Source organism: Bombina bombina, chromosome 1, assembly GCF_027579735.1.
Source record: "Bombina bombina isolate aBomBom1 chromosome 1, aBomBom1.pri, whole genome shotgun sequence".
Lineage (NCBI taxonomy): Eukaryota > Metazoa > Chordata > Amphibia > Anura > Bombinatoridae > Bombina > Bombina bombina.
The window spans coordinates 1,533,525,048-1,533,548,492 of NC_069499.1; the positions used below are offsets into that span (position 1 = coordinate 1,533,525,048).

The following is a 23,445-nucleotide window of genomic DNA, read 5'->3' on the forward strand; positions in this document are numbered from 1 at the left end:
AAATAGATTAACGCATGCAATTAAAAAAATTTAATGCAATTCTAGTATTAGCCAATATGTATGCAGGGATCACTTGTATTCTTTATAGTTTAGACTCATTAAGAAAAATGAATTTGAAAAAAAAAAAAATTGTGCTGCTGCTGGCCTTTAGGAGTAGCACTAGCTACCTCTTTAACTTTATTTAAAGAGACAGTAAAGTGAAAATTAAACTTAGATGCGTTGCATAGAATATGCCATTTCAAACAACTTTTCAATTTGCATAATCATTTTTTCTTATTTCTCTTGGTATCCTTTATTAAAAGAGTAATCCTATATGAGCTCAGGTGCATTCATGTGTCTCTACACATCTGGCAGCAGTGTTTGCAACAATTTTCATATCAATGTTACACATTCTACTGAGCTCCTATCAGCCTACCTAGCTTTACTCTTCAAGAAAAGTATATTGGAAAGTTGTTAACAATTGTTATAACTGAATCATGAATGTTTGATTTTGACTTTAATGTCCCTTTAAGATTAAGCTGTAGTCCAGCTGTTCCTCTGCTGCTATGAGCACGTTCTTAATAGGAAATAAGGGTTGAAAAATTAATAATGTTGTCAAAATTTGGCTGAACTGAACAACATAAACTAATCGGATAAAAAGGAAAGATTTATTTTTTTTTTTTCATGGTAAACAATTCGTCCAAAGCAAATGTTTTGTCTGTTCACGTACCTAATTAATAATACACATCAAAATTCATGTTAAAAGTGCACAGCAAAACAACAAATTTAAAATGAAAATGGATTTAGATGGGACGATACTTTATATATATCATGACCAGTGTTCCCAGTAAGACCACATTTTGGCCCTTATATTCAAAGATTCTCCAACTTGGGGAGAAATTGTAGTTCAGATTTCACAGGGGCTAAACTCACTGAATTAAAAAAAAAAAAGGCTGAACTCTCCAGCACAGCGAGATCTCTCTCATTTACGTATGTGAAGCAGAGACAAGCCCAGTACATTATAGCCCTGCATGATTTGTTACACTTACACTTTGTGCTTTGTATTTTATATTACTATACATTTCGGATTGGGTCCTTTCAGTATTATTGCATTTAAACATTACACTTTCTCATTTGTATTTTAAATGATTTTACAAATTCAAATTATGCTTTGAAAGTCTATGTGCTACTTTAATAAATTAGGATCATACTTTGTAAATTTCTGTGTAGCTTTTACTAATTACATTGCACCTTGTAATTGCTGCATTGAAAAACTGACAGTTTCAGGAAGTGGGAGGGAAAGGGCAGTTCCCTGGGCTGAACAGGGGAGTTCCCAGGGTATGTCTGAAGCACTCTCACAAGTCTTTCTAAACATTTTAAACAAGCTGGTCTCACTGATTTGTCTTGCCAGCTGTATGTAGGTGAAGTTTGCTCAACATTTACAATACAGTTTTTTTAACTCACATAAAAGTAATATTTTCTAAAATATAGAAAAAAGCAAGTTAACTTGTAGTGAAAACATTTCAGTTTAATTTGCAATTGAAGCAAACGGAGCCTTTATATCAGCCCCAGGTGTTCTTCAGTTATCTTCTCTCTCTCATGTGAAAATTTCTATCCAAGAGAGCATCATTACTTTCATTCTCCTAGATTACAAGTTTTGCGGTAACAGGGGGGCGGTGCTAACTTGCAAGTTATTTTCACCACTCACTTACCTACAGCGATGGTATTACGGGTTTTTACAAACCCGGCGTTAACAGACAAGAAGTGAGCATAGAGCAAAATTGAGCTCCACACTGCACTCCAAAACCAGCGCTGCTTAAGTCAGCGGTGAGCTGGTTGTACGTGCTTGTGCACGATTTCCCCATAGACATCAATGGGGAGAGCTGAAAAAAAAGCCTAAAACCTGCAATAAAACAGCGTAAAGCTCTGTAACGCAGCCCCATTGATTCCTATGGGGAAACAAAATTTATGTTTACACCTAACACCCTAACATGAACCCCGAGTCTAAACACCCCTAATCTTACACATATTAACCCCTAGTCTGCCACCCCCAACATCAGACACCTACATTATACTTATTAACCCCTAATCTGCCGCACCCGACATCGCCGCCACTAATAGTTACATTGTATCTAGTTAAGGGTTTATTTTTATTTTACAGGCAAGTTTGTATTTATTTTAACTAGGTAGAATAGTTACTAAATAGTTATTAACTATTTACTAACTACCTAGCTAAAATAAATACAAATCGACCTGTAAAATAAAACCTAACCTGAGTTACACTAACACCTAACACTACACTACAATTAAATATCTTACATAAATTAAATACAATTAAATAAATTAAAAACAATTAGCTAAATTACAAAAACAACAAACACTAAATTACAAAAACAACAAACACTAAATTACACAAAATAAAAAACAAATTACAAGATCTTTAAACTAATTACACCTAATCTAAGAGCCCCAGCCTAAACTAAACTATCAATAGCCCTTAAAAGGGCCTTTTGCGAGGCAATGCCCCAAAGAAATCAGCTCTTTTACCTATAAAAAAAAAAATACAAACAACCCCCCCAACAGTAAAACCCACCACCCACACAACCAACACCCCAAATAAAACCCTAACTAAAAAAACCTAACCTAAAAATTAAACCCACCCAATACACCCTTAAAAAATCCTAACACTGGCATCTTCTATCTTCATCCTTCCGACGCAGAGCGGCTCCATCTTTAAGACATCCGGCGCGGAGCATCCTCTTCTTCCAACGTAATCTTGCTGAATGAAGGTACCTTTAAGTGATGTCATCCAAGACAGCGTCCCTTAGATTCTGATTGGCTGATAGAATTCAATCAGCCAATCGGAATTAAGGTTGAAAAAATCCTATTGGATGATGCAATCAGGCAATAGGATTTTTTCAACCTTAATTCTGATTGGCTGATAGAATTCTATCAGCCAATTGGAATCTAAGGGACGCCATCTTGGATGACGTTACTTAAAGGTATCTTCATTCAGCAAGAAGACATTGGAAGAAGAGGATGCTCCGCTCCGGATGTCTTGAAGATGGAGCCGCTCTGCGTCGGAAGGATGAAGATAGAAGATGCCATCTGGGTGAAGACTTTTGCCCGTCTGGAGGACCACTTTTGCCCGTCTGGAGGACCACTTTTGCCCGTCTGGAGGACCACTTCTGCCGGCTTCGTTGAGGACATCTTGCCGCTTGTATGAAGACTTCTCCTGGTAAGTGAATCTTCGGGGGGTTAGTGTTAGGATTTTTTAAGGGTGTATTGGGTGGGTTTTATTTTTAAGTTGGGGCTTTGGGCAGCAATAGAGCTAAATGCCCTTTTAAGGGCAATGCCCATCCAAATGCCTTTTTCAGGGCAATGGGGAGCTTAGGTTTTTTAGTTAGGGTTTTATTTGGGGGGTTGGTTGTGTGGGTGGTGGGTTTTACTGTTGGGGGGGGTTGTTTGTATTTTTTTGACAGGTAAAAGAGCTGATTTCTTTGGGGCAATGCCCCGCAAAAGGCCCTTTTAAGGGCTATTGATAGTTTAGTTTAGGCTAGGGTTTTTTTTTACTTTGGGGGGCTTTTTTATTTTGAGATGGCTATTAGATTAGGTGTAATTAGTTTAAATATTTTGTAATTTGTTTTTTATTTTGTGTAATTTAGTGGTTTTTTTGTTATTTAGCTAATTGTATTTAATTTAGGTAATTGTATTTAATTTAGGTAATTTATTTAATTGTAGTGTAGTGTTAAGTGTTAGTGTAACTCAGGTTTGGTTTTATTTTACAGGTAAATTTGTATTTATTTGAACTTGGTAGTTATTAAATAGTTAATAACTATTTACTAACTATTCTACCTAGTTAAAATAAATACAAACTTGCCTGTAAAATAAAAATAAACCCTAAGCTAGATACAACCCTAAGCTAGATACAATGTAACAATTAGTTATATTGTAGCTAGCTTAGGGTTTATTTTATAGGTAAGTATTTAGTTTTAAATAGGAATTATTTAGGTAATGATAGTAATTTTATTTAGATTTATTTTAATTATATTTAAGTTAGGGGGTGTTAGGGTTAAATGGTTAATAAATTTAAAATAGTGGCGGTGACATTGGGGACGGCAGATTAGGGGTTAATAAGTATAATGTAGGTGGCGGCGGTGTTAGGGGCGGCAGATTAGGGGTTAATAATATGTAACTAGTGTTTGTGAGGCGGGAGTGCAGCGGTTTAGGGGTTAATTTGTTTATTCTAGTGGCGGCGATGACGGGAGCGGCAGATTAGGGGTTAATAATTTTATTTTAGTGTTTGCAATGCGGGAGGGCCTTGGTTTAGGGGATAATAGGTAGTTTATGGGTTTTAGTGTACTTTTTAGCACTTTAGTTATGAGTTTTATGCTACGGCTCTGTAGTGTAAAACTCATAACAGGACAAACTCGTAATACCGGCGCTATGGAAGTCCCATAGAAAAAAGCCTTTACGAAATTTACGTAAGTTGGTTTGTGGTAAGGCCAGAAAAGTGTGCGGTACACCTATACCTGCAAGACTTGTAATATCAGCTGGGGTTAAAAAGCAGCGTTAGGACCTGTTAACGTTGCTTTTTCACCTTACCGCAAAACTCATAATCTAGCCGATTGAAAAGGTATCTTTCATCTCTCTGGGATTTCCAGGTTCCTTCCCTTTTCTTAGGCCTAGATTTGGAGTTTTGTCGGTAACGACCCGCGTAGCTAACGCCGGCTTTTTTCTGGCCGCACCATAAAAATAACTCTGGTATTGAGAGTCCACATAAAGGCTGCGTTAGGCTCCAAAAAAGGAGCGTAGAGCATATTTAACGCAGCTTCAACTCTCGATACCAGAGTTGCTTACGCAAGCGGCCAGCCTCAAAAACGTGCTCGTGCACGATTCCCCCATAAAAAACAATGGGGCTGTTTGAGCTGAAAAAAAACCTAACACCTGCAAAAAAGCCGCGTTCAGCTCCTAACGCAGCCCCATTGTTTGCTATGCGGAAACACTTCCTACGTCTGCACCTAACACTCTAACATGTACCCCGAATCTAAACACCCCTAACCTTACACTTATTAACCCCTAATCTGCCGCCCCCGCTATCGCTGACCCCTGCATATTATTATTAACCCCTAATCTGCCGCTCCGTAAACCGCCGCTACTTACATTATCCCTATGTACCCCTAATCTGCTGCCCTAACATCGCCGACCCCTATATTATATTTATTAACCCCTAATCTGCCCCCCACAACGTCGCCTCCACCTGCCTACACTTATTAACCCCTAATCTGCCGACCGGACCTGAGCGCTACTATAATAAAGTTATTAACCCCTAATCCGCCTCACTAACCCTATAATAAATAGTATTAACCCCTAATCTGCCCTCCCTAACATCGCCGACACCTAACTTCAATTATTAACCCCTAATCTGCCGACTGGTGCTCACCGCTATTCTAATAAATGTATTAACCCCTAAAGCTAAGTCTAACCCTAACACTAACACCCCCCCTAAATTAAATATAATTTTAATCTAACGAAATTAATTAACTCTTATTAAATAAATTATTCCTATTTAAAGCTAAATACTTAACTGTAAAATAAATCCTAATATAGCTACAATATAAATTATAATTATATTATAGCTATTTTAGGATTAATATTTATTTTACAGGTAACTTTGTATTTATTTTAACCAGGTACAATAGCTATTAAATAGTTAAAAACTATTTAATAGCTAAAATAGTTAAAATAATTACAAAATTACCTGTAAAATAAATCCTAACCTAAGTTACAATTAAACCTAACACTACACTAGCAATAAATTAATTAAATAAACTACCTATAATTATCTACAATTAAACCTAACACTACACTATCAATAAATAAATTAAATACAATACCTACAAATAACTACAATGAAATAAACTATTTAAAGTACAAAAAATAAAAAAGAACTAAGTTACAAAAAATACAAAAATATTTACAAATGTAAGAAAAATATTACAACAATTTTAAACTAATTACACCTACTCTAAGCCCCCTAATAAAATAACAAAGCCCCCCAAAATAAAAAAATGCCCTACCCTATTCTAAATTACTAAAGTTCAAAGCTCTTTTACCTTACCAGCCCTGAACAGGGCCCTTTGCGGGGCATGCCCCAAGAAGTTCATCTCTTTTGCCTGTAAAAAAAAACATACAATACCCCCCCAACATTACAACCCACCACCCACATACCCCTAATCTAACCCAAACCCCCCTTAAATAAATCTAACACTAAGCCCCTGAAGATCTTCCTACCTTATCTTCACCATACCAGGTTCACCGATCGATCCAGAAGAGCTCCTCCGATGTCCTGATCCAAGCCCAAGCGGGGGGCTGAAGAAGTCCATGATCCGGCTGAAGTCTTCATCCAAGCGGGGCAGAAAAGGTCTTCCATCCGATTGAAGTCTTCATCCAAGCGGGATCTTCCATGGTCATCCATCCGGAGCGGAGCGGCAGGATCCTGAAGACCTCCGACGCGGAACATCCATCCTGGCCGATGACTGAACGACGAATGACGGTTCCTTTAAATGATGTCATCCAAGATGGCGTCCCTCGAATTCCGATTGGCTGATAGGATTCTATCAGCCAATCGGAATTAAGGTAGGAATATTCTGATTGGCTGATGGAATCAGCCAATCAGAATCAAGTTCAATCCGATTGGCTGATCCAATCAGCCAATCAGATTGAGCTTGCATTCTATTGGCTGTTCCGATCAGCCAATAGAATGCAAGCTCAATCTGATTGGCTGATTGGATCAGCCAATCGGATTGAACTTGATTCTGATTGGCTGATTCCATCAGCCAATCAGAATATTCCTACCTTAATACCGATTGGCTGATAGAATCCTATCAGCCAATCGGAATTCGAGGGACGCCATCTTGGATGACGTCCCTTAAAGGAACCGTCATTCTTCAGTTGGACGTCGCCGGAAGAAGATGGGTCCGCGGTGGAGGTCTTCAGGATGGAGCCGGTCGTCATCGGATGAAGATAGAAGATGCCACTTGGATCAAGATGGTTGCCGGTCCGGATTGCCTCTTCTTCCCGGATAGGATGAAGACTTTGGAGCCTCTTCTGGACCTCTTCAGCCACCGGATGATGGATCGCCAGCCCCCGCTTGGGTTGGATGAAGATTTTGGAGCCAGGACGGATCGGTGATACCTGGTGAGGTGAAGACAAGGTAGGATGATCTTCAGGGGCTTAGTGTTAGGTTTACTTAAGGGGGGTTTGGGTTAGATTAGGGGTATGTGGGTGGTGGGTTGTAATGTTGGGGGGGGGGTATTGTATGTTTTTTTTTACAGGCAAAAGAGCTGAACTTCTTGGGGCATGCCCCGCAAAGGGCCCTGTTCAGGGCTGGTAAGGTAAAAGAGCTTTGAACTTTAGTAATTTAGAATAGGGTAGGGCATTTTTTATTTTGGGGGTCTTTGTTATTTTATTAGGGGGCTTAGAGTAGGTGTAATTAGTTTAAAATTGTTGTAATATTTTTCTTATGTTTGTAAATATTTTTTTATTTTTTGTAACTTAGTTCTTTTTTATTTTTTGTACTTTAGTTAGTTTATTTCATTGTAGTTATTTGTAGGAATTGTATTTAATTTATTTATTGATAGTGTAGTGTTAGGTTTAATTGTAACTTAGGTTAGGATTTATTTTACAGGTAATTTTGTAATTATTTTAACTAGGTAACTATTAAATAGTTCTTAACTATTTAATAGCTATTGTACATGGTTAAAATAATTACAAAGTTGCCTGTAAAATAAATATTAATCCTAAAATAGCTATAATATAATTATAATTTATATTGTAGCTATATTAGGATTTATTTTACAGGTAAGTATTTAGCTTTAAATAGGAATAATTTATTTAATAAGAGTTAATTAATTTCGTTAGATTAAAATTATATTTAATTTAGGGGGGTGTTATTTTTAGGGTTAGACTTAGCTTTAGGGGTTAATACATTTATTAGAATAGCGGTGAGCTCCAGTCGGCAGATTAGCGGTTAATAATTGAAGTTAGGTGTCGGCGATGTTAGGGAGGGCAGATTAGGGGTTAATACTATTTATTATAGGGTTAGTGAGGCGGATTAGGGGTTAATAACTTTATTATAGTAGCGGTGCGGTCCGCTCGGCAGATTAGGGGTTAATAAGTGTAGGCAGGTGGAGGCACTGTTGAGGGGGGCAGATTAGGGGTTAATAAATATAATATAGGGGTCGGCGGTGTTAGGGGCAGCAGATTAGGGGTACATAAGGATAACATAGGTGGCGGCACTTTGCGGTCGGCAGATTAGGGGTTAATAAGTGTAGGTAGCTGGCGGCGACGTTGTGGGGGGCAGATTAGGGGTTAATAAATATAATATAGGGGTCGGCGGTGTTAGGGGCAGCAGATTAGGGGTACATAAGTATAAAGTAGGTGGCGGTCGGCAGATTAGGGGTTAAAAAATTTAATAGAGTGTCGGCGATGTGGGGGGACCTCGGTTTAGGGGTACATAGGTAGTTTATGGGTGTTAGTGTACTTTAGAGTACAGTAGTTAAGAGCTTTATAAACCGGCGTTAGCCCAGAAAGCTCTTAACTACTGACTTTTTTCCTGCGGCTGGAGTTTTGTCGTTAGATGTCTAACGCTCACTTCAGACACGACTCTAAATACCGGAGTTAGAAAAATCCCATTGAAAAGATAGGATACGCAATTTACGTAAGGGGATCTGCGGTATGGAAAAGTCGCGGCTGAAAAGTGAGCGTTAGACCCTATTTTGAGTGACTCCAAATACCGGAGGTAGCCTAAAACCAGCGTTAGGAGCCTCTAACGCTGGTTTTCACGGCTAACGCCAAACTCCAAATCTAGGCCTTAGAAAATTCAATGAGTTCTGCCCCTGTGAAGTCAGCACTATAATCAGAATTGTGTACACTGCTGTATACAAAATAAAGTACAAAATAGAAAGTGCAGAGTTTAAATGTCATAACATTTAATCTGAAGTGTAAAGTGATATAAAATAGAAAGCTTAAAGTGTAAATGCAACAGAACTCTCAAGTCATGCAATGCTATATTGCTCTGGGCTTGTCTCTCCTTCACATACAGAAATGCAGGGAATGCCCCTTGGAGAAGTAAAGAAAAATCTGCCTTTTGAAAATTTCACTAGGGATCATGCAGTGATGGAAGAAAAATCAATTTAGAATATCTCACCTGAGCAGAAATATTGAGAGTTATATGAATATCATGGCCTTTGTGAGTATCCCAGCAGTAAAACAGTTAATAAGTGAACTATACCTTGCAGTCTACATTGTGTAGTGTTTGTTAACTGCAGGGTGTGGTTCCCTAATTAACTTTCACTGCTAGGCTGCTAACAAAATGTAATCTAAGAGGAAACACTAATCATTTAACACACACACTCACTTATATTGTACATATCAGAGCGTATTTAAGCCCAGGCAAACAAGGCACTTGCGTAGGGCAGCAGACTGGGAGGGGTCAGCAATTTTTTGTTGCTATATTTGTAAGAAGCAAACAGTTATTTTAGAAGTATTATACAGGTATATATTGGGAGATTTGCCCAAAGAGCTTAAATTCAAAGGGGATATAATAAGAGACAGCCCATATGGAGCTTACAGTTTAGATTTAGCTCTGAACATTTCTGCTATTCAGCTAGCTAACCTTTAATCTGTGTTTGTTTTTTTCTGTATATTGCAGCAATTGATAGATGTGTGTGTATGTCTGTGTGTGTATATGTGTGTGTGTGTGTATATATATATATCTGTGTGTGTGTGTGTGTGTATATATATATATATATATATATATATATATATATATATATGTGTGTGTGTGTGTGTGTGTGTGTGCACATGCGCATTTATGTGTATAACTCTGTGTGCAGGGGCGAAACTACAGGGGGTGCAGAAGTCACAACTGTGACTTGGCCCCTGTGGGTGTGGGCCCAGCTTCAAAAATAAAAAATAAAAGTTTTTTTTCAAATAAAAAATGTTGACCTGCCACTGCCTGCACTGATATCATGTGAGTGTGACATGATGCTTCACTAGTGTCTCTGTCTACAGGGGTTAGTCTTTCTGTTTTACCCATTGGTGTTTATGTGTGTGTGTGTGTGTGTGTATGTGTGTATGTATGTGACTGTGTGTGTATTTATGCATGTATGTGTGTGTGTATGTATGTGACTGCGTGTGTATTTATGCATGTATGCGTGTGTGTATGTTTGTGACTGCGTGTGTATTTATGCATGTATGCGTGTGTGTGTGTGTATGTGACTGTGTGTGTATTTATGCATGTATGTGTGTGTATGTGTGTATGTATGTGACTGTGTGTGTATTTATGCATGTATGTGTGTGTGTGTGTATGTGACTGCGTGTGTATTTATGCATGTATGCGTGTGTGTATGTATGTGACTGTGTGTGTATTTATGCATGTATGTGTGTGTGTATGTGTGTATGTATGTGACTGTGTGTTTATTTATGCATGTATAAGTGTGTGTATGTATGTGACTGTGTGTGTATTTATGCATGTATGTGTGTGTGTATGTTTGTGGAACCAGCAAATTATAGACCTTATTACTACAGCATGGGGGTGTGTCGGGTAAACAGTGTCACTATACAGTACCACTATATACAGTACGGGGGGGGGGGGGCTGGACCATGTCACAGACTACTGTGGTCACTTTATAAAGTACTGGGTAGGGTCAGGCCAGCCATCTCACCGGCAGATTACAGACTGTGTCACTAACTCACTATATACAGTACTAGTGTGTTAAACAGTGTCACTATATAGAGTAATAGGGGGTCAGACCATCTCACAGACTGTGGGCACAGGGTACCTCCTTTTGCAAACATGTAATCTGATTGACTTTTTTTTTCTGTGTGTTAAATAAAACAAAAAGATATGTATCAAATTCACCTTTTTTTGTGGTGGGGGGGTAGAGGGGCCCTTCTTAGATTCTTGCACCTGAGCCCTGTGGTTTCTAGTTACGCCTCTGTCTGTGTGTGTTTGTGACTGTGTGTGTGAGAACATTTAGTTTGGAAATGCCATAAAAAAAATTCACATTACTCCCTTACTGTAAAATATTATGGGCAAATAAGGCATACAATCTTAGGAGAGGGGCAGCAGCATTTTGAGTGCCTAGGGCAGCACAAACCCTAAATACGCCAAATATGTCACTGCTATATATACATACATATTATTTTAATGTCCCTTTATTGCTGATATATCTTTTTCTTGCAGAAACACTTAATATTTTCTTGGAAGCCAGGGTAACAATAATTCCTTCTCAACAACTCTTGCCCCTTGATATTTATAATCAGCTATTGATCACGGAGAGTAGGGTACTAGGCTTGCCAGGAACACACCTACTCAGGACTTACACAAACAGAGGGATGTGACAGATGCTATTTTGTTCAGTTAATCTCGCAAGCTTGAAGAAATTGGCAGAACATCTTTTCATTGTAGTAATATTTCTCACAATAATGATACAATGATAATGTATAAAATCTGCTTTTATTTATCTCACTGCACAAAATGATGTTGTCTTTTGCAGATAAACTTTTTCATATTTCTCAAGATTTTGAAACTTTTACAATCCAAACTGAAAGCCCAGCAGATGAAATTTACAGATTATAAATGCAGGTAAAAAAAAAATATCAATAAATAAAATAACTACAAAAATCTTGAGAAGAAGACGATTATTTTTTTTTTTTACATCTCGCAAATTTTCATTTTAAATTCTCAACGAAAGTGCACATATTATATTCCTGTCTGTAATAATGTCAACTGATGGTGATTATATTAGTGGTGATAATTTATAGTTCTCGTGGTTACAGTATGATGAGTATAAGGATAATGTAGACTAATACAGGGGATGATGAAGATATTGAATGTTTTGCTGATATTTTATGATCTAACTGGTAGCGATAGCAAAAATGTCGTTTGGTATTATTGATTGAAATGATGGTGGAATTTTCTTGACACAAGTGCTAATTCATAATGATGTTCGTGATGAGGGAGATTTAATGATGACATAAGTTGATAATGGTGTTGGTTTAGTAGTAGTGTGGTGATATATAATAATGGCAGTGAGGTTGTATGATGGCAGTTGTGCTGATTATAGATTTGGTTATTTTTGATGGTGGTGATATTGGTAGAATATTATGATAGTAGTGGTAATGAGACCGGTGAAGGTTTATGATGTTGGTTGTGGTGATGATTCGTGATGCCATTGGTACTGGATGTGTCTTATGATAGTAACAGTTGTGATGGTAATATTGGTGGTAATTTATTGTGGGTCAGATTACATGTGGAGCATTATTTAAAGCTTGTGCGCAAGCGTTAACTGCGCTAGAAGGAACCTAGAAGTGTGTGTGCATTGGGTTTCGCTCATATTATGAGTTGAAAGTAAACTGTTTTCGCACTGCTAACCCAATTCATGTAAAAAGCCAACCTTAGAATGTCGCTTCCACGTTAACGTATTCCCCATAGAAGTCAATAGAAAAAAAAACTTCTTGCACGCAAACCCCGATGATGGTGGTGGTGATTTATGTCGAAACCGATATTCATTGCGCTAAAAATAATAACCAAAAGACGTACAGATACCCATGATATCAGTGTGTAATGATGCATCCCCTTACACAAATGTAACTCTTCATAAAACCTTTATTCCACAATTGATATAGCGGCAAATTTTAGGATGTTTCCAGTGGTTTGCATTAATATGGAAAGATCAGTTGATAATACTGACTAAAATTCTTTTTCTGTACATAAAGATAAATCCCATGCATGGGGGCCGAATTATCAAGCTGCGAATGCAGCAGTTTCTGCGTGAGCCATGAGGCCCGCTGGAAACATACTGTAAGTTAAAAAGCACTGATCGGGATGAGTGACACCCCCTGGTCTCGAATGTGCAGGGGGCGGCATTTTACTAGTAATTCTTGTGCAATGTTAAATGCCAACAGCGTATGCTGTCGACATTTAGCGATGTCAGGCGGACATGATCCGCTACAGCGGATCATGTCTGCCCGACACTTGATAAATGGGCCGCATGGACTGCAAAGGATGTTTACACTGAGAAAGAATATCAGAAATATATATATTGTTTAACCCCTAAACCTAACCCTAACGTAACCCTAAGCCTAAATCTAACCCTAACGTAACCCTAACCCTAACACCCCCTGATTTAAATATAATTAAAATAAATCTAAATAAAACTTACAATTATTACCTAAATAACCTATTTAAAACTAAATACAAACTTACCTGTAAAATAAAACCTAAACTAGCTACACAATAACTAATAATTACATTGTAGCTAGCTTAGGTTTTATTTTTATTTCACAGTTAAGTTTGTATTTATTTTAGCTAGGTAGACTAGTAAGTAAATAGTTATTAACTATTTACTAACTACCTAGTTAAAACAAATACAAAGTTACCTGTAAAATAAAACCTAACCTGCCTTACACTAAAACCTAACATTACAATAAAATAAAAAAAATAAATGAATCAAATAAAATTATCTAAATTACAACAAAAAAATAAACACTAAATTACACAAAATAAAAAATGAAATTATCCAAAATAAAAACAAATGACTCCTAATCTAATAGCCCTATCAAAATAAAAAACCCGCCCAAAATAAAAAAAAAAACTATCTTACACTAAACTGCCAATAGCCCTTAAAAGGGCCTTTTGCGGGGCATTGCCCCAAAGAAATCATCTCTTTTACCTGTGAAAAAAATACAAACAACCCCCCAACAGTAAAACCCACTACCCACACAACCAAACCCCCCAAATAAAATTCTATCTAAATAAACCTAAGTTAACCATTGCCCTGCAAAGGGCATTTCGATGGGCATTGCCCTTAAAAGGGCATTTAGCTATTTTACGGTGCCCAAACCCTAAGCTAAAAATAAAACCCACCCAATAAACCCTTAAAAGACCCTAACACTAACCCCCGACGATCCACTTACAGTTTTCTTTCCCCATAGACATCAATGAGGCTGCATTACAGAGCTTTTGTTTCCACGATCGCAGGTGTTAGGCTTTTTTTAGCTGACTCTCCCCATTGATGTCTAGGGGGAAATCGTGCATGAGCACGTCAAAATACTGCTTGTATTTGGGTGAGGTATGGAGTTCAACGCCACCATATCGCCCGCACAAGCCGGGTTTTTCAAAACCTGTAATAGCAGCGCTATAGGGAGGCGAAATACCGCCGCTTTTGTGACGGTCGTTAATTTCCCTATATCGCTCAAAACTCGTAATCTAGCTGAATGAGAGAGACTTAAAGGCACACGAATCCCACATTTTTCTTTCATGATTCAGATAGACAATACAATTTTAAAAATGTTTTCAGTTTACTTTTATTATTGAATTATCATCGTTCTCATGTTATTCTTATTGCAAAAGTATAACGGCTAGATTTAGAGTTGGGCGGTAGCCGTCAAAACCAGTGTTAGAGGCTCCTAACGCTGGTTTTTACCGCCCTCTGGTATTTGGAGTCAGTCAGGAAAGGGTCTAACGCTCACTTTCCAGCCGCGACTTTTCCATACCGCAGATCCCCTTACGTCAATTGCGTATCCTATCTTTTCAATGGGATCTTTCTAACGCCGGTATTTAGAGTCGTGGCTGAAGTGAGCGTTAGAAATCTAACAACAAAACTCCAGCCGCAGAAAAAAGTCAGTAGTTAATAGCTTTCTGGGCTAACGCCGGTTTATAAAGCTCTTAACTACTGTGCTCTAAAGTACACTAACACCCATAACCTACCTATGTACCCCTAAACCGAGGTCCCACCACATCGCCGCCACTCTATTAAAATGTTTTAACCCCTAATCTGCCGACCGCACACCGCTGCCACCTACGTTATCCCTATGAACCCCTAATCTGCTGCCCCTAACACCGCCGACCCCTATATTATATTTATTAACCCCTAATATGCCGCCCCCAACGTCGCCGCTACCTACCTACACTTATTAACCCCTAAGATTCAACGGACGCCATCTTGGATGACGTCATTTAAAGGAACCGTCATTCGGCGAGTAGGCGTCGGTATAAGAGGATGTTCCGCGTCGGCTGGAAGAAGATGGCTCCGGAAGAAAGAAGATTGAAGATGCTGCTTCATAGACTTCATCCCGATTATGGACTTCTTCAGCGCCCGATTGGATCAAGACTTCAGCCCGATGATGGATTTCTTCAGCCTGCCGCTTGGATCCAGACTTCAGCCCGAGGATGGACGTCATTCTTCAGCCCCCCGCTTGGGCTTGGATCAAGACATCGGAGGCTCTTCTGGACAGATCGGGACCCGGTGAGGTGAAGACAAGGTAGGGAGATCTTCAGGGGCTTAGTGTTAGATTTATTTAAGGGGGGTTTGGGTTAGATTAGGGGTATGTGGGTGGTGGGTTGTAATGTTGGGGGGGTATTGTATGTTTTTTTTTTACAGGCAAAAGAGCTGAATTCTTTGGGGCATGCCCCGCAAAAGGCCCTTTTCAGGGCTGGTAAGGTAAAAGAGCTTTTCTATTTTAATTTTAGAATAGGGTAGGGCATTTTTTTATTTTGGGGGTCTTTGTTATTTTATTAGGGGGCTTAGAGTAGGTGTAATTAGTTTAAAATTGTTGTAATATTTTTCTAATGTTTGTAAATATTTTTTTATTTTCTGTAACTTTGTTCTTTTTTATTTTTTGTACTTTAGTTAGTTTATTTAATTGTATTTATTTGTAGGTATTTTATTTAATTAATGTATTGATAGTGTAGTGTTAGGTTTAATTGTAGATAATTGTAGGTAGTTTATTTAATTAATTTAATGATAGTGTAGTGTTAGGTTTAATTGTAACTTAGGTTAGGATTTATTTTACAGGTAATTTTGTAATTATTTTAACTAGGTAACTATTAAATAGTTATTAACTATTTAATAGCTATTGTACCGTGTTAAAATAATTACAAAGTTGCCTGTAAAATAAATATTAATCCTAAAATAGCTACAATATAATTATTATTTATATTGTAGCTATATTAAGGTTTATTTTACAGGTAAGTATTTAGATTTAAATAGGAATAATTTATTTAATAAGAGTTAATTTATTTCGTTAGAATATATTTATATTTAACTTAGGGGGGTGTTAGGGTTAGGGTTAGAATTAGCTTTAGGGGTTAAAAAAATTATTAGAGTAGCGGTGAGCTCCGATCGGCAGATTAGGGGTTAATACTTGAAGTTAGGTGTCGGCGATGTTAGGGAGGGCAGATTAGGGGTTAATACTATTTATTATAGGGTTATTGAGGCGGGAGTGAGGCGGATTAGGAGTTAATAACTTTATTATAGTAGTGGTGCGGTCCGGTCGGCAGATTAGGGGTTAATAAGTGTAGGTAGGTGGTGGCGACGTTGAGGGGGGCAGATTAGGGGTTAATAAATATAATATAGGGGTCGGCGGTGTTAGGCGCAGCAGATTAGGGGTACATAGCTATAATGTAGCTTGCGGTGGTGTACGGAGCGGCAGATTAGGGGTTAATAATAATATGCAGGGGTCAGCGATAGCAGGGGCGGCAGATTAGGGGTTAATAAGTGTAAGGTTAGGGGTGTTTAGACTCGGGGTTCATGTTAGGGTGTTAGGTGCAGACTTAGGAAGTGTTTCTGCATAGCAAACAATGGGGCTGCGTTAGGAGCTGAACGCTGCTTTTTTTGCAGGTGTTAGGTTTTTTTTCAGCTCAAACAGCCCCATTGTTTTCTATGGGGGAATCGTGCACGAGCACGTTTTTGAAGCTGGCCGCGTCCGTAAGCAACGCTGGTATCTAGAGTTTCAGTGGCGGTAAATATGCCTGTACGCTCCCTTTTTTGTTGCCTAACGCAGCCATTCTGTGAACTCTAAATACCAGCGGTATTTAAAAGGTGCGGGAGAAAAAAAGCACGCGTAGCTAACGCACCCCTTTGGCCGCAGAACTCTAAATCTAACATTGAAAAGTACAGTTTTAGAGGGATATTTATCAATCAATCAACTGCAAATACGCTGGAATTCCGCAGCGTAATTGTGGCGAGCTTGATTCCCCTTAGTTTTCAAAGCCTACAGACCGGCAAAAGTTGAAATCTGTGACGTAACATACAATCCGCTGGTCTCAGTCTGACACAGATCGATGCTTACATCACTACAGATGTTCTGAATGCAAATTCGGCACTATCTGACTACTTTTGCAAGTTAACAAATATCTACCAGATACGCTCACCACTATTCCGGCCCAGCGTAACAGGTTTTTAATCTGCCGCCCTGGAGGCAGCGGATGCCATAGGAATCAATGGGAGTCTGAAAGCAGTGAAAGCTTATGTTTGCTGCTGCCCGATCCCATTGATTCCTAGGGGAGAATAAAAGTTACGTTTACACCTAACACCCTAACATGTACCCCGAGTTTAAACACCCCTAATCTGCCGCCCCCTACATCGCCGCCATCTACATTATACTTATTAACCCCTAATCTGTTGCCCCGACACCGCCGCCACCTACATAGTACTTATTACCCACTAATCTGCTGCCCCTACATCGCCGCCACCTACATTATACTTATTAACCCCTAATCTGCCGCCCCGACACCGCCGACACCTACATAAAGTTATTAACCCCTATCCCGCCACTCCCAGAGCCCACCGCAACTAAATAAATGTATTAACCCCGAAACCCCTGGCCTCCCACATCACTAGCACTTACTAAACCTATTAACCCCTAAACCGACAGCCCCCACATCGCCATAAACTAAATTAAACTATTTACCGCTAAACCTAACAACCCGCTAACTTTATATTAAATATTAACTCATCCCTATCTTATAATAAATTTAAAATTACCTTTAGATTTAAATTAAACTATATTAAACTAATAATTAAGTTACCCTACCTGTTATACTAAAACTACATGAAACGATATTAAACTAATAATTAATCTACCCTAACTATTATACTCAAATTACATTAAACTACAAATTAAATTAACAATATTATATATTTAAACACCTAACCCTACTCAAATAATTTAAATCTACACTAAAAAATTACTAAGTTACAAAAAATAACAAACACTAAGTTACAAAAAAAAAAAATAAACACTAAGTTACACAAAATAAAAAAGAAATTATCAAAGATTTAAACTAATTAACCTAATCTAAGGGCCCTATGAAAATAAAAAGCCCCCCAAAATAAAAAAAAACCCTAGCCTACAATAAACTACAAATAGCCCTTAAAAGGGCCTTTTGCGGAGCATTGCCCCAAAGAAATCCGCTCTTTTACCTGTAAATAAAAAATACAAATACCCCCCAACAGTAAAACCCACCACCCAGACAACCAACCCCCCCAAATAAATACCTAACTAAAAAAAACTAAGCTCCCCATTGCCCTGAAAAGGGCATTTGTATGGGCATTGCCCTTAAAAGGACATTTAACTATATTGCTGCCCAAACCCTAATCTAAAAATAAAACCCATCCAATACACCCTTAAAAAAACCTTACACTATCCCCTGAAGATTCACTTACAGTTTTGAAGATCTGACATCCATCTTCCAAGAAGCCGGCAGAAGTCTTCATCCAAGCCCGCAGAAGTCTTCATCCAGACGGCATCTTCTATCTTCATCCATCCGGTATGGAGTGGCTCCATCTTCAAGACATCTGACATGGAGCATCCTCTTCGTTTGATGTCTTCTTCCCGAATGAAGGTTCCTTTAAATGACGTCATCCAAGATAGTGTTCCTTAGATTCTGATTGGCTGATAGAATTCTATCAGCCAATAGGAATTAAGGTTGAAAAAATCCTATTGGCTGTTGCAATCAGCCAATAGGATTGAGCTCTCATCCTATTGGATGATCCAATCAGCCAATAGAATGCAAGCTCAATCCTATTGGCTGATTGGATCAGCCAATAGGATGAAAGCTCAATTCTATTGGCTGATTGCAACAGTCAATATGATTTTTTCAACCTTAATTCCGATTGGCTGATAGAATTCTATCAGCCAATCGGAATCTAAGGGATGCCATCTTGGATGACGTCATTTAAAGGAAGACGTTGAACGAAGAGGATGCTCCGTGTCAGATGTCTTGAAGATGGAGCCGCTCCACGCCCGATGGATGAAAATAGAAGATGCCGTCTGAGTGAAGACTTCTGCGGGCTTGGATGAAGACTTCGGCCGCTTGGATGAAGACTTCTGCCAGCTTCTTGGAGGATGGATGTCAGATCTTCAAAACTGTAAGTGAATCTTCAGGGGTTAATGTTAGTATTTTTTAAGGGTGTATTGGGTGGGTTTTATTTTTAGATTAGGGTTTTGGGCTGCAATAGAGCAAAATGCCCCTTTAAGGGCAATGCCCATACAAATGCCATTTTCAGGGCAATGGGGAGCTTAGTTTTTTTAGGTAGGTTTTTATTTGGGGGGGTTGGTTGTGTGGGTGGTGGGTTTTACTGTTGGGGGGTATTTGTATTTTTTATTTACAGGTAAAAGAGCTGATTTCTTTGGGACAATGCCCCGCAAAAGGCCCTTTTAAGGGCTATTTGTAGTTTATTGTAGGCTAGGGTTTTTTTTTTGGGGGGGGGGCTTTATTATTTTCATAGGGCTCTTAGATTAGGTGTAATTAGTTTAAATTTTTGATAATTTCTTTTTTATTTTGTGTAACTTAGTATTTATTTATTTTTGTAACTTAGTGTTTATTTTTTGTAACTTAGTTGTTAGTTTTTTGTAACTTAGTAATTGTTTAGTGTAGATTTAAATTATTTGAGTAGGGTTAGGTTTTTAAATATATAATATAGTTAATTTAATTTTTAGTTTAATGTAGTTTTAGTATAACAGTTAGGGTAGATTAATAGTTTAATATAGTTTAATGTAATTTTAGTCTAATAGTTAGGGTAGGTTGATTATTAGTTTAATATAGTTTAATTTAATTCTAAACGTAAGTTTAAATGTATTATAAGATAGGGATGAGTTAATATTTAATGTACAGTTAGCGGGTAGTTAGGTTTAGGGGTTAATAGGTTAATTTAGTTTATGGCGATGTGGGGGGCTGGTGGTTTAGGGGTTCATAACTTAATTTAGTTGCGGTGGGCTCCATGAGCGGCGGGATAGGGGTTAATAACATATAGTAGGTGGCAGCGGTGTAGGGGTGGCAGATTTGGGGTTAATAACATAATGTAGGTGGCGGCGGTGTAGGTGGCGGTAGATTAGGGGTTAATAACATGATGTAGGTGGCAGCGGGGTCCGGGAGCGGCGGGATAGGGGTTAATAAGTTTATTAGAGTTGCGGTGGGCTCCGGGAAAGGAGGGATATGGGGTTAATAACTTTATTAGAGTTGCGGTGGGCTCCGGGAGAGGAGGAATAGGGGTTAATAACTGTATTTAGTTGCGTCGGGGTCCGGGAGCGGCGGGATAGGGGTTAAAGAGTTTAGTATAATGGCAGTGTTTAGTGACAGTATATAAATAAAGCTGTGAAAAAGCCGAATAGCAGCGAGATCGATGACTGTCAGTTAACAAGAGTCCGCTGCTCATCGCCCCGTACTTGGTGCGCCGCTTTTTGACAGCTTTTTTGTTAAATATGGAGAGCATATTCAGGTCCGCGGCAGCGATGTTAGGCGATGTTAGGCAAGCGTATTGGTGCCGGCGAATGCAGCACACTTGTAGGCTTGATAAATAGGCCTCATACTCTCAATACCACTGTCGGATAAAAATATATATTTTTAAAAAAATGCATTTCTGTATATAAACTGTACATATTTCACGTTCCAATGTTCTTCACTTACAGGAAAATGTCCTTTTTATTGTAAATTCATATTTCTTTACATTTCTGTATAAACCTATGCCTATATATCTATTCTTATAGATAGATAGGCATGGGTATATATTTTAAATGAACAGTATCATATATACAGTATATTTAATAATGAAAATTACAGTCTTTACTATGTGAAGAACATCGGAATGTATAATATGCATTTTGAGCATCGTGTTTTTCGCGATTAAGATTTTAATGCTGTTGGGTTAGAGCACATGAAAACTATTAAACGTATGGTAAAATATTCTGAAAAACCCATAGAACATATTTATATATTTTAACGTATGTTTAACAATTTTGAATAATTTTTGATTAATTTTTAAAATATTTTATATATAATATTTCAATAATGCACCTTAAGATTGCTAAGTTTTCATGTGAGCTAACCCGACCACTTTAAAATCTAAATCATGAAACCCGATGAGCAAAATGCATGTTACATATTCCAATTTTCTTCACTTAGAAAATAATGTACTTTTTATTATAAAATACTGTGTGTGTGTGTGTATGTATATATATATATATATATATATATATATATATATATATGTATATATATATTCATTCATAAAAAGCGATAAACCAGAAAACCTTTATCCAGCACTCAATCATGAAATCATCAATGAAGAATATTACACACTCAGGTGGAAAGATCAGAGAGACAAGGTGAGATTTAAAATCCAAAAAAGAAACATTTATTAAACCACTTATTTCAGTGGATGCTTCTAAAAGTTGATAAATTAAACACATAATAAGAACACCAATTGTCAAAACATTACATGAGACCCCCAATGAAAATAATATAATTATTTACTGCTTCACTAATACAAGTATACATCAATATAGAACTAGATACAAAGTCCCCCTGTGTCTTTAAAAACAGCAGTTCCTCAAAATGTCAATGGAGAGCATGCATGTGGTTAGGAACACTTAAAGTGTCAGTAAACATTAAAAATAATGTTATATAATTCTGCACATAGTGCAGAATTATATAACATTATATTAGCGCAAATGTTTTAAAACAAAATTTCCCCTTTGAATTTTAAAAAAAACCCTGCTGTTTTACAGACCCGCTCTCTGTGATCTTCTGAGCGGGTCTGTTTTTTTCAAACAGCGCATCGGGCCAGCTGTATAGTCAAAGCCCGGCCCGACCGTGCCATAGCACTAAGTGCAGCTCGCTCCTGCTCTGTCAGACAGTAGTTTTTAAATATCTTTTTTCCTTTTCTTATTTTGTGTATATTCAATTTGACTTTACTATCCCTTTAAGTTTATATCTACACTTTGTTGCCAGCCCCAATTTAGGCAAAATACAAATTACAAAAATGATCTAGCTGTACAATGAAGAATTGCAATGGTGGTCTACTGATGTGGGGGTAATTATGTGATAAAATAATGACTGTGCACATGATTTTGAAAGCATGAAACTTGATTTTGTTTTATGTGATTAACGTTTTTTATTTTTGTTTTTGTGTCGTTTCTTTTTTAAGGCTAACAAGAGCAACGCTTGTACTAATTCCATTACTGGGTATACATGATGTTGCGTTTTCTTTTTTTACTGATGAGCAAGTGGAGGGAATATATAAACACATACGACTATTTTTGCAACTGACACTCAGCTCATTTCAGGTAATGAGTCACATCATTCTTTTTGTTTACTGACCTACAATGGTATTTGGGAAGTGTTTACTTTATTTTCTCAATATCTTTTGTCAAAGAGCACACCTAGGTAGGCTCAAGCCTGTGGATTTGTTTTAAGTACTAAATGATAGTAGTGTTTACAAAAAAATTTGTAACAATGTTGGACATTGTTGCACCCTAGTGCTCAACAATGTAAAGAATTGTAAAAAAAAAATATTATTACAAATTGCTTCCATATAGTCCCTTTCATCTTTTTATCATTAAAAATCATATAAAAAATTGCACAGAATAATAATTGTCTAAAAATATAGGGCTAGATTAGAAAAATTGTGCGTTATTTTTGGCTCTTATACAAGTCCAAACTTATTTTTTAGCACTAGTCTTAGGAATTCTAATATCTGCATGTCAGATAGCGCTGGTGTGCGCTAAATCTCTCACTTGATAAACTTCTAAGTGTTCCCGTTATAAAATTCGTGTTAGCTATCTCTCGAGTTCTAAGCTGATGTTATGCAAGTAGTGTAATTCTTCATATAGTTCTTTGTTAAATTATTAGGGATGTGCATTCATATCGTTACAAACTCAAATCTTTAACTAAAAAGCTCTCCAGCACGCTAAATTGTAAGTATAAAGCAACACATAATCTTTTTTCACCTGTAGCTTCAGAATATTTACATTTGTTTGATAAAAACTAATGTAAATGTTCTATAAAAATTTAGTATTTGTTTTGTTCTAAACTAAATGAATACTGAATAGTGCAGCAAACAAATATTCGGGAAAACAAATTTCCCTGAATATTCATTCTGAAAGATTTAAAAGAACCACATTTTTTGGCGCTGCACAAGTCTAATTAATAGTAATGGTTAAAGATGTGCATTCTGGCTTTGGACAAATGCAAATTCGTTCAAATTTTGCTGATTCATCAAGTCATTTGATATACGTACAGCCATATTTATTATTGGACGAAACAGATGAAAAAGGAATGATCGCGTGACTAAATCAATTTGTTGATTCGTTAACACTGTTTGGCACCAAAAA

The 23,445-nt window shown here is 37.5% G+C and overlaps 1 protein-coding gene across 1 annotated transcript in view; it reads left to right on the forward strand.

Moving 5' to 3' along the window:
* The window catches only part of GLP2R (glucagon like peptide 2 receptor), a 382,306-nt gene that overhangs the window by 322,828 nt on the left and 36,033 nt on the right, over positions 1-23,445 (forward strand). The window contains exons 10-11 of the mRNA XM_053708546.1: positions 11,544-11,632; positions 22,260-22,398. Of these exons, the coding sequence (XP_053564521.1) occupies positions 11,544-11,632; positions 22,260-22,398 (228 nt within the window). The remainder of the gene's footprint in view (positions 1-11,543; positions 11,633-22,259; positions 22,399-23,445) is intronic.